Below are 12,532 nucleotides of genomic sequence, written 5' to 3' on the forward strand. Positions count from 1 at the left end.
CATACAGGTAGACAGGCAAAAACTCACGTTATGGTACCAGGTGATGTTGTACACGTCTGGATTCGCCTTGACAGTACAGACGAAGGTTATGGAACCTCCTTCCCTCACCTCTGCCTGCATGCCCCCGCCCTCCACTGTGCTGGTGGCCACGGGAAGAACTAAGGGAGAAGAGAAAAGGGAACTGTGGCCTTTTGGAGATGAGTGGCAGCAGCAAAAGTAAGCAAGCAAGGAATATTGGAAAACTTGCAAAGGCGTGGTTATAGATGTGAGAGAGAGAGAGAGAGAGAGAGAGAGAGAGAGAGAGAGAGAGAGAGAGAGAGAGAGAGAGAGAGAGAGAGAGAGAGAGAGAGAGAGAGAGAGAAATGGTCAAGGAATATAGTAACATATCTGTACCACATTCTAGTACTCGCCGTATATTTTACACAGATCATTGAATACGTAAATATTTTCCAAAGGATATACGGAAGGTCAAGTGTGCATGTGTGTGTGTGTGTGTGTGTGTGTGTGTGTGTGTGTGTGTGTGTGTGTGTGTGTGTGTGTGTGTGTGTGAGTATATATGAGAAAGTTTGTATTCTGATGAGGTGGTGATAATAATGGCGATGGTGGTAGTGGTGGTGGTGTTTGTGGTAATGATGGTGGTGGTGAAAGATGTGAATGCTCGTTTTGCAAGGGCAGCTAATAGTTATGGATAAATAATGTTAATGGTGTGGTCGGCCGTGTGTGATGGTAGTGTTGGTGACATTAGTGACATCAACGGCTACTTTTTTGACGATGGTGAAAGTTATTGTGACCTTTAATGGTCTTATTATTCTAACAATTATTTGAATCTTTCTTATCAAGGTCTCGGTAATGTTGATGGGTCCAGTGTTAGTGGTGGTGATGGTTGCAGTGGTTGTGTGACATGGGTAGTTAGTATTGGAAATGTTGTGGTGAAATCTAGTATATCTTTTGGTACATGATGATGTTAACCTCTTCAGTACCATGACTCGTTTCCATATTCACTCTGGTTACTATTTGGTGATTTTATACAGCTACAGAAACTCATGTGGGAATTAAAAGAGTGAAGACTGTGGCCATTAATCTTCTGACCTATAAAATTGTGAAGACGGTGGCCATTAATCTCCCGACCTCCATAGACCCTTCCTAATGTCAATAAAATGGTCTAATCATACACAAATCTCAAAGTAAAAATGTGTCCCAGTACTGAAGGGGTTAACGATTTTTGTTAAGGAAAAGAAGGACATTGTATGTATGATGTGACGCATTGAAGAGAATGGTGTCTGTTATGATGGTACTAATGGTTGTAGTGACAGCAGCTAATGAAGTCCTCAGTGATGTAATGGAGGTAGGCGGAAATGATAATGTCTGTAATAAAACTTCGGACAGAGATTGTGATGCCGGTGATGGAAGTAATATGTAATTGTAAGCCGAGTACAAGTGTGAGAGAGTCGTGATAGGGCAGCACACACACACACACACACACACACACACACACACACACACACACACACACACACACACACACACACACCGCGTAGTGTAGTGGTTAGCACGCTTGACTCACACTCGAGAGGGTCCGGGTTCGAATCCCGGAGGCGGCGATGCAAATGGGCAAGCCTCTTAATGTGTAGCTCCTGTTCACCTAGCAGTAAATAGGAATGGGATGTAACTCGAGGGGTTGTGGCCTCCCTTTCCCGGTGTGTGGAGTGTATTGTGGTCTCAGTCCTATCCGAAGATCGGTCTATGAGCTCTGAGCTCGCTCCGTAATGGGGAAGACTGGCTGGGTGACCAGTAGACGACCGAGGTGAATTACACACACACACACACACACACACACACACACACACACACACACACACACACACACACACACACACACACACACACACACACACACACACACACAGGAAGTGAGTAATTTTGGTAATGCAAACAATGTGAAATATTGAATTCACTGTATACTAATGGGAATAACAAAGACAACTAAGATAGGTGACAGTAGTGATGTAGATGATGACTGCACAGGTGATCGTTATATTGGTAATGAAAAATAGCATATACTAGTGACATTCTTTCATTGGTATCATTAGAGCGGTGATGACTGATATAAAAAGAAACCTAATGGTGGTGGGCGTGTAGATAGATGTGATAATGACGATGCAGTGGATGGCAGTGGTGGTGTAGGTAGTGGCGGTGGTGAAGGTGGTGGGAGGCTCCGTACATACCTAGGTATACTCACAGTGGACTGCGAGGGAGAGCTGGTCGTGCAGGACGGTGCCGGGCAGGGCGGGGCTGAACGCCTTGCACACCAACGGCACTCCATGGTCGCCGGGCTCCAGTGTCAGCCGCACCTCGCTCACACTCACGTTCACGCCCTCGAACCCCTGCAGGCGGGAGAGGGCGCGGTGTTCAGGGTCAGGAGGGAGAACTGGGAAAAATTTTAATGGAAAACCATTTACAGGACGTTACCAAGGTAGAGAAACTACTGATAACGGTGAATCAATTGTGTAATCCGTATTTCTCTTGTTTTTTTTTTTGTGTGTTATTAGTTTGCTGTCGTTATTCATGTGGGTTTTTTTTTTTTTTTTTTTTGTATCACAGAGGTCAAGAAAAGCTTGATATTGTATGTGTTCAATGCATCAATGCAGATTTTTGCTTTTAATTCATGTTACGCGAGGTTTGTGTCACCGCATACACGCTTATTGTTATATAGAATCTTATTAATACCTTTACCGTATAGTGTTTAATGAAATAGTGTGTATATTTGTGGGGCTGGCTCTGTATGTATGTGCTCGCATAAAAGTATTTTTGTCGATTAATTTTCATCACGCATTATTCAATCAGTTTCCATTGGATTTTTATTATTCTTGGTAAGTGAGATTACAAAGCTAGCACAAAAGGACGGATTCTGGCACTGTGTGAATTCATTGCTAGCGTAATCCGGGTACAAAGCAAACAATGTGACGAAGGCTTCTGGTGAGGCCGATCAGGCAGTAGGTGTGGCCACTTTTCTTTAATTACCTTTTTGGTGCGTGTTTTATGAATCTTATCTAAAATATCTATTAATTGTAATGAATACTAGTATCTGGGTCATTTTAATTTAAAAATACCAGACAGCAACTGTATTAACTTATCGTTATTTTCTCTCAGAGAGACAGAACAGACTGACAGACAGAAATTAAAAGTGTTAGGTTGATTGATTGATTGATTAGTTGATTGAATTATTCACATAGCCACAGCAGCAGGGCCATACAGTTAAGGTATGTGTGAGAGAGAGAGAGAGAGAGAGAGAGAGAGAGAGAGAGAGAGAGAGAGAGAGGCAAGACGAAGACACATAGAAGAGGTAGGACATGACAGGGCTGGATGGCTGCAACACAACACAACACAAAAGCACTTCTTGGAAACGTGGTGCAGGACAGAATAGAGCTAGTTCTTTGGTCAGACAGTTAGTATCGACCTTCCGTGCTAATGACAAAGGAGTGGATGTAAGAAGACACCGAACACCTTCACGCGGCAACCATCTGTTTACCGAGAGAAATGAAGGAGGGACCGGTATAGTGCCCAGATCGATGCCACTCAATACATAGACCAAGTGACCCTGAGCCTGTAATAGCTGTGTGTATGCTTAGAGAGAGAGAGAGAGAGAGAGTCCACTGTACTTTAGTTATCTATATATTACTTACTTTCACTCGAATTATCCACAGTTTTGAGCGGAAGTAATGACAGAGAGACAGACAGAAATACACCCGAAGATAGACTGACAGACACACAGATAGATAACTGAAGGAAGAGAGATGTGTTCCAATTTACGAAAGAAAAAAAAACATAAATATCCATCCACTCTACAGTAAAGTGCTGTCAAAATTTATAGTTTTTTTTTTTTTTCCATCAGCACACAGGTATACATAGAGGGAACGAGGCACCACCACACCGGCTGGGCTACAAAGAGCGTATGAGATGAAACTTTGTGCTACTATTAATAAACTACGCGTGGGAAAACATGGCACAGCAGAGCAACGCGGGTAACTTTCACCGCACTACAAGCCAAATTGAGTAATATGAGCCTGGCAGGGCAACACCGGGGATAAAATATTTAAAATCGCGTGTAAATATACTCCAGCACGGACTGAGCATTCTTCACGTAAAAGAAAAAAAAAAGAAAAAGAATGCATGATATAATTGCAATGATGAGGCCTTTTTTTTTCGTTACGGTAACATTGCGTGGCTGTGTGTGGATGAGTGTAACAGATGCTCCCTGGACACGCAACCCCCGTGAATGGGTAAAAATAGGCCAAGCACGCCAAGGAAGGTGAAAAAAAAGTGCACTAGGAGATGTCCAATATACATTCCAGCAGACTTTTAGCAGGTAGAGATTGTATTTACTAGGGCAGAGAGAGAGAGAGAGAGAGAGAGAGAGATAAGATGGATGGACACACACACACACACACACACACACACACACACACACACACACACACACACACATAGTAGTAGTAGTAGTAGTAGTAGTAGTAGTAGTAGTAGTTGTTGTTGTTGTTGTTGTTATTGTTGTAATAGTAGTAGTTGTAATAGTAGTAGTAGTAGTAGTAGTAGTTGTAGTAGTAGTAGTAGTAGTAGTAGTAGTAGTAGTAGTAGTAGTAGTAGTAGTAGTAGTAGTAGTAGTAGTAGTAGCAGTAGTAATAGTAATAGTTGTAGTAGTGGTAGTAGTAATAGTAGTAGTAGAAATAGAAGAAACAGCAGTATTAATAGTAGCAACAACAGCAGTAACATTGAGTAGAGGTAGTAGGGGGTAAGGTTAATGGTATGCGTGATAGTGGTATTAGTAGTAGTTACTGATGATACCGTTTGTTGATAAATGTAAAAGCATAATAGTAAAACAAATACAAATAAGTCTTTACACATAGAAGCAAGCAAGGTTCTTTATAACACACACACACACACACACACACACACACACACACACACACACACACACACACACACACACACACACACACACACACACACACACACACACACACACACACACACACAGGATGCAAATGACTAATCAATCCCTGAAAATGGAGAAGAAAGAGAGAGAAAGCGAGAGAGAAAACCGAGGAGGGGAAGTGAGAGAAAGAGAAGGTCAAAAGAGAGTGGTAGAGAAAGTGAGAAAGGAGCCACTGAATGATTGAAGTTAATTAATAAATGAGTGAAAGAAAATGAGAGAGGTCGTAAAGAAGAGTCGTGAGGAAGAAAGGGAATGAGGGAGGGACTAGAGGAAGTAATGTCGCGGGTCATTGGTCTTCCTGATTCATCTGTCAATACCTCTAAAGTAATGGCGTCACCTCCTTACTCCTTTACTCCTTATCACCAAGACCTCATCCTTCCTTCCCTTCCTCCTTCTCTCTTTTTTTTTATTATATTTCCTCTTGTTATTCCATTCTTCTTTCAATTATTCCGTTTTTTTCACTTTTTTGTTCTTTGTTCTTTGCTTCCTTGCTTGAGTGCTTGCTATTTAAGTTTTCTTCCTTAGTTCACTCCCTCCTTCCTTTCTTTTCCTTATTTCATTTTATTCTTCTTCTCGACGTATTCTTTTCGTCATTCAGTTAACTATTTTATCTTTACTTCCTTGTTTGCTTGCTTGCCTTTTTGTTTATTTTTCTTTCACCTTTCCTTTTTCCTTCACTCCTTTTTATGCTATTTTTTTCGTAATTCCACTTTTCCTTGATTTCATTCTTTTCTTTATCTTTTTTCTTTATATGACCTTGTTTTACACATTTTTCTTCTCTCTTGCATGCTTCTTTTCATTTTGTGGTTATTCTTTTCATCCTTCGTTTATTCTTTAACTTTTTTACTTTTCTTTTTTTTCTCTTGTATCCTATTTTTTTTTTTTTTTATTATTTCTCTCCTGTCTTGCTTGCTTCCTTCTTTTCTGTCACCATCTTTCTCTTTCATTTTTGAGTTTGACCTTATCATGTATTTCAGCATTTCATTCCTTCTTTTCGTAATATTTTCTTTACTCTCCATCGTTAACCTGATTTTCTTTCCTTTTTCTCCCCTTCCTTCTTACCTTTTTTTCCCTTTCCTTCTTTCTTTCCTCTTAAGCTTAACTTTTCCTTTCTTCTAATCTTGTTTCTTTCCATCTAATCATCCTTCTTTCCTTTATTCCACCTCTGGTCTTTCCTTCCTTTCATATGTCTTTCCTTCTCTCTGGTCTTCCTCTCTTTCATTTCTTCATTAATGCTTTTCATTATGTTTTTTTCTGTACTCATAATTGCGATTCTCCTTTATCTCCTTCTTCATTCACTTTTCCTTTCATTTCATCATCTTCCGCTTTACTGCTAACTTCAAATCTGTTCCTACTAGTTCCTTTTTTTCTTGTTTCTTCTCTTCCTTTTTTTTTTTCTTTCATCTAGATTGCTCTCCACTCTGTCGGTCTTCTTTATTTGCTTCCTTTCATCTTTTATTTCTTTACTGCACTATTTCTTTTACTACCACTTCATTATTCTTTCATTCCCTTCATGTTTTCTTTCTTCTTCCTTTCATTTTCTTTTCCCGTTTTATCTTATTTCTCATTCTTATCTCGAATTTATTTATTTCATTTTCCTCTTTTATATTTCCTCACGGTAGACAAATAATTCATTTCTTCGCTCATTCATTCAGTGAGTCCATCTTTTCTTTTCCATTCATACATTACTTTCTCACCATCTATCTTTCACTATCTTTCTTTCCTTACTTTATTTAGAGAGCTTGACCCCTTTCTCTCTTCATTCCTTTCCTTCTTTTTTTATTTTTTTTCCTCATTTCATTCTTTCTTCGTCCTGATTTTGATCCCTTTACCATCGGAACTACAAGGCTCTCTTATTTCATCCATTCATTTTCTATCCATTATTCTCCTGCTTCGTTCCTGCTCCCCTTCCCTCTCTCTCTCTCTCTCACGCACACACACGCATCTTCCCCAACTGTTCTGCTCGTACTTTATTCCTACTGTCCTTGTTTAAACCCTCGTTGCCCCTTCCTACTTCTGTTCTTTTTTTTCTCTCTCTACCTGTCTCCTGTGGTGTTCGTGCGTTTTATTTACTGCTTCTGCCTCCGTCCCTCTGTTTTCTGCTTGTTTTATTCTCTAGCATCAATTGAAGTGGTACCCTTTAATTTCCAGTGATTCCTGTGTTATGTTGCATCTGTCCCCGTGTTCTTATTACTTGTCTATATAGTCTCTCTCTCTCTCTCTCTCTCTCTCTCTCTCTCTCTCTCTCTCTCTCTCTCTCTCTCTCTCTCTCTCTCTCTCTCTCTCACGACATCAGCTATTCCTTTTCTTGGTTATATTTTTACGTTCTCCTCCTGCCATCTCTCTCTCTCTCTCTCTCTCTCTCTCTCTCTCTCTCTCTCTCTCTCTCTCTCTCTCTCTCTCTCTCTCTCTCTCTCTCTCTCTCTCTCTCTCTAAAAATACAAGGAGCTTCACACAGGCTCAGGAAATAAAAAACCGAACCAAGCAGAAAAAAAGAATACGCTCCCTGGAATGAATAGAGTGAAACTGAATAGGAGCCGCACACCCTCAGAGGCCTTGACGGTACAATTACTGATAAATATTTTTTTTCTTATTTTTATCCCGGACAACAAAGAGATGGCCACGAAAGTTAAAGGTGATGTTTACCTTCAGTTATTATCTCCGTGCGAGGCGGATCATGCTGGTATTATATCTAGCAGTGTCGCAATTCGTCATTATTCTCTTGTGTTCTGTTAGTGATGACATTGTAAGGTTTCCTAGTAGTGGTTATGCACAGCGGGGTGGAGTTCATATGTTCACCTAATGGACTATCGAGTTAGTTAAGACAATCTGACCACATGTAATGGAATTTTTGGACAACTCGATCATTCATTCCCCCTTTTATTCTACGTAGTGTCTTTCAAGATTATTCTCCAAGCTTGTATCTGCGTAACTTCTTATTAAGCCTAAGAAGCACTAGCGGTCTGAGGATTTAGGAAAACATTATTATAAAAAGTAATTTCCCACTTTCCCTGAAGAAGGTTTACAAACATCTTACTTGTGTTAATGCATATATTAGAAAGAAACATTACGGAAATCCTAAAAATAAGCCGCTTAGTATTCAAAGGGGGATGGGAAAATTAATTGCTTTTTACAACACGCAGGAGAGAAAAAGACAATATCAGGAACCCGAAGACATTTTGACTAGAAAAGTAAAAGGCATGGGCAGAATACGTCATCCATGGAGCAGCTGAAGTGAAATATTTAACATCGGTGTGGTGAAACAAGGCGCGGGAAACTTGACAGTGTTTAGCAGTTAGCCTAGAATAGACAGATAGTCAACACAAACGAGAGGATAACGTTGGGATAATGCCAGTAGTGAAATCATGGTTGCTGCTGCTCTGGTGATGAGGAGTCATTAAACACACACACACACACACACACACACACACACACACACACACACACACACACACACACACACACACACACACACACACACACACACACACACACACACACACACACACACACACATTACGAATTTAAATAAATACGGTCGTCCACCTCCATCATTACCCCCATCACCACTACTACCACAAACACCACAGTCACAACCACCACCATCATTTCCACTACCGCCACCACCTACAGTATCATTACCACCACCACCACCACTACCATCACCAGGACAGCAGAGGCATTATGACCTCACTACATAATTCCCTGATGTGCGTGAAGCCATACTAATTACGAGTACCAGGGACGTTTTCCGCTTCTGAAAAGACCAGTTGTTAAGTCAAGTTTGGCCGGGTCTCTACACGTCTGGCTCCAGTTTGTTGCACAGTCTGATGTTTTATTATTATGAGTAACATTTTTTTTCCTGCCCGAAAACACCGGATGTTCGGCTTAAAATACGTGGGCTTAGACTTTTAGAGCATCGCGTGAACAGACTAAACAACGCCATTGCTAAAACGGTGCAGGGTTGTCACCTGTACTATTCTCTAAAACTTAGTTGAAAGAGTTCAACCTTCAACGTTTCATCGAACAAGTGCAGTACCACCTGAAGATGCACACTTTACTGGCACAAATAAACGAAATTTGATCATTCATCCGACTATAGTTATGTAGCCTGATTTACTAGACAGCTCCAAAATAGTTTTTTAACTGCCCGGCTAGAGAACAAATTACGTACGAATTCATAAATCTGTTATCAGATTATAAAGTACAAAAAGTTTCCTTACTTCGACAAACATAGCGAGTGGTTTGAAAGCAGACACAACTTCAGTACAGTAAGCAGGATGTACATGACTGTTGATGTTTATAATGTGCTTAGAGAGAATGAGAGAAAAAAGTCGAAGAGGATGATGGAACCTTCAGCTTTAGACTTCCAATTAAACCCAATCTTCTGACCGGTGTAGTCTCATCACCTTTTCGTCGTACATCTGAAAGGACCACCAGGTTACTGACCCTGACAACGTTAAGAGGAAGTGTAGCCACCGTGACGGAAAACGATCGCCTTTTGTATAATTTATTCAGTAAATCATTTCTCTTAAAGTCAGAATTTACTTTTGGTTATCACTCTCTCTGATATATTGTATTGTATTGATTTTTTCTAGTTCCTCGGCTATTTTTTAGGAACGGCCGTATCACATTTTTTTTCCCTAAAACTGAATATCAATAAATAAAGAAGCATCACGAAACCGTACCGAACTAACATCTTAACCCCTCGGGATATAAACGTTGCCCATCACTAAAACTGCAGGATACGTGCAAAGCAGCAACGTACTGAGGAGCCGTACTTGGCAATAGGAGAGTCCAAAGGATGCCAGGTTTCCGTAGGATTGAATTATGAGGTAGCCTCGCAATACTGAAGGCTAAATTTAATTTAGTTAAATTTAGTTCTTTCATTTACCTCTTTCTTTTTCTTAGTATTGTGATTGAAATAATGTGCGTTTAGCATCCAAACAACCAAAACGATAGTAAGAAAAGAAAGTAGTAACGGCAAGTATGTATTGACCTGCTTATCAAAGCTGAAACCAAAGCTAACAGAACGTCAACACAAGAACGGAGTGATTTAACAAGAAACAGTAATGGAAGCGGGTGTGCTGAAGGGACGAGGCAATGTTGTGTGACAGGCAATATATCCCGCACTGTGTGCCAGTCCAAAGGCAATCACCCCGAGTGTACTAGAGCAGTGACAGTCCCACACTATTATGACGTGAATATATTTTCTTATTACAATTTTGATAAACTGGTATTTCTTCTTGTGTCTAGTAAAAATAAAATGATAAACGAAAAATTGATTAAACTTTGGTAACCCACCAGACTCCGTCGGCAGATGCAGGATTGACATTTTTTCTTCTTTCTTTCCAGCATGGCGGAATACTATATCACACTACAAACGATATGGTTCACTGTCTTACACACTAATATTTCATCCTCCATTCACTGACCAGGTTATTCTCTTTTTCCTAACGAACAGAACAACTATGCACCATTTTACACCTAAATAAACGAAAATCGGATATCATGAATAACCTTGTTCAAGATCACACTTATAAAGACTTGGGAAGAAATTATTTCTGCAACACTGAAAAGCCTCTCAAGCTTCTTTCCTGACTGTCTTGCTGGGCACATCAAAGAGAAAAAAAATCACAGAATATTCCTTTTAGCTTCAAGAACGTAATAAGTTCTCATGTTCTGCACGTTTTAATATTTCTCCTTATTCTTTTTATAAATCAGTGGTAAACATTGCATTTTTTCAGCTGTGCCTCGCATATAGTGGCGAAGCTTGCGTGAGTAGTGGTATGTTAAGTGAATGTGTCAGTAATGTAAGTAACTGCGGAAGTGGACGTTTGGAATGGTTACGAGGTTATTACGTGACGTTAGGGTAATCACATCTGGAGCTTAGGTCAGATAATCTTCCTTATTAAAAGAAAATCATTGATGTGGGAGAAGATCTAGTTGTCAGGTAATACAAGATCACATTACAACATACAAAAAAACAGTAAGGCAATGTATTAATCTGTTTAATGTCAGCAAAATGAATGCAAGAAAGTAATTGAAAGGGAAATAAGGGTACATAAAAAACATGCAGAATGTTATATTGTACAACGTAAGAATAAACTGAATATTCTAGGATCTTGTTAAGTATTTAGAAAAAATATGCTAACTTAATGAAACCAAGCGTTTTCCAAATCCATGATACTATTTCCAAACGAATTCTATTTTTCGTGTCTTCTTTTTATGTTACAATTATTTTCGTGCCAATATTTTTCCTGCTACAATTTTCCCACTGAACATTCAATACAACACCATGAATGTGCGAGGGTTTCCACTTATCAAGGCAGAATACCCCTGTACCTTGGCACTCACCACCACTCTGCTCTAACCGCAAAACTGATACCAAAATAACAATAACATAAAGAAAAAGAAAGACATGCAAATAAAGAAAGGAAAAACACCTCATTTTGTACCATTAAACTGTACTAAATATCCTTGTGTCAGGGTATGCGGTGTAATTTAAGTACTCTGAACAAAGAAATGCAGCAAATTAGCAACAATTTGCCCAACACAGATGGATTACATGCCACGCTCCGCTACGAGGATATAAAGGCTATCTGGACTGAACTGAAAATTATTGCTTTGTGGGGGCAAACACACACACACACACACACACACACACACACACACACACACACACACACACACACACACACACACACACACACACACACACTCTCTCTCTCTCTCTCTCTCTCTCTCTCTCTCTCTCTCTCTCTCTCTCTCTCTCTCTCTCTCTCTCTCTCTCTCTCTCTCTCTCTCTCTCTCTCTCTCTCCTGTTTTTCAGCACAGCTCTTCATTGATCTTTCTAATAATACCTTCCATAACCTAGTGAAGTGTTTTCAGAAGTGTTTTTATCTTAATAACCAATCAATCTCAAAGCGTGCTTTCCCCCTCTCTCTCTCTCTCTCTCTCTCTCTCTCTCTCTCTCTCTCTCTCTCTCTCTCTCTCTCTCTCTCTCTCTCTCTCTCTCTCTCTTTCTCTCGTAGCCAATCTATATAACAGGCTACCTTTTTGTAGCTCCTCGGCGGTTTCACGTTTGGTTGTTAATTAATCTCGTCAAAGGTTTAAGGCTTCCTCCCTTTCCTGTTGAGAAAAGAAGTTACTATTTTCCTTTTAATCTCGATCCTAGATAACCCGCCTCCCTCGATTTCTCTTCCTTATCCGAGTTGTAAAATATGTATCAGCTATACCGATTGGAAAGAACCGGAACGAGAGGAGCAAGAGAAGGAGGAAGAAGAAAAAGAAGAGTAAAAGGATGACAGGGTAGGAGAATGAGGGTATGATAGGGAGATTGGCGAAGGAGGAGGAGGAGAAGGAGGATGAAGAGCAACTAACAAAGAGATGAATAGAAGCACTGAATAAAAAGTATGATATGCTTTACTTTATAAGTCTTGGTGGTGTACTTGTGAGAATTAACCCTTCTTTCATCTCTCTCTCTCTCTCTCTCTCTCTCTCTCTCTCTCTCTCTCTCTCTCTCTCTCTCTCTCTCTC

At 40.0% G+C, this 12,532-nt stretch overlaps 1 protein-coding gene across 3 annotated transcripts in view; it reads right to left on the reverse strand.

Moving 5' to 3' along the window:
* The window catches only part of LOC123518176, a 273,942-nt gene that overhangs the window by 98,042 nt on the left and 163,368 nt on the right, over positions 1-12,532 (reverse strand). For all 3 annotated transcript variants that reach the window (XM_045278865.1, XM_045278866.1, XM_045278864.1), the window contains exons 8-9: positions 2,240-2,384; positions 28-158 (exon numbers count right to left, since the gene is read on the reverse strand). In XM_045278865.1, the coding sequence (XP_045134800.1) occupies positions 28-158; positions 2,240-2,384 (276 nt within the window). The remainder of the gene's footprint in view (positions 1-27; positions 159-2,239; positions 2,385-12,532) is intronic.

The sequence above is a fragment of the Portunus trituberculatus genome, chromosome 43 (assembly GCF_017591435.1).
Source record: "Portunus trituberculatus isolate SZX2019 chromosome 43, ASM1759143v1, whole genome shotgun sequence".
NCBI classification, from domain to species: Eukaryota; Metazoa; Arthropoda; class Malacostraca; order Decapoda; family Portunidae; genus Portunus; species Portunus trituberculatus.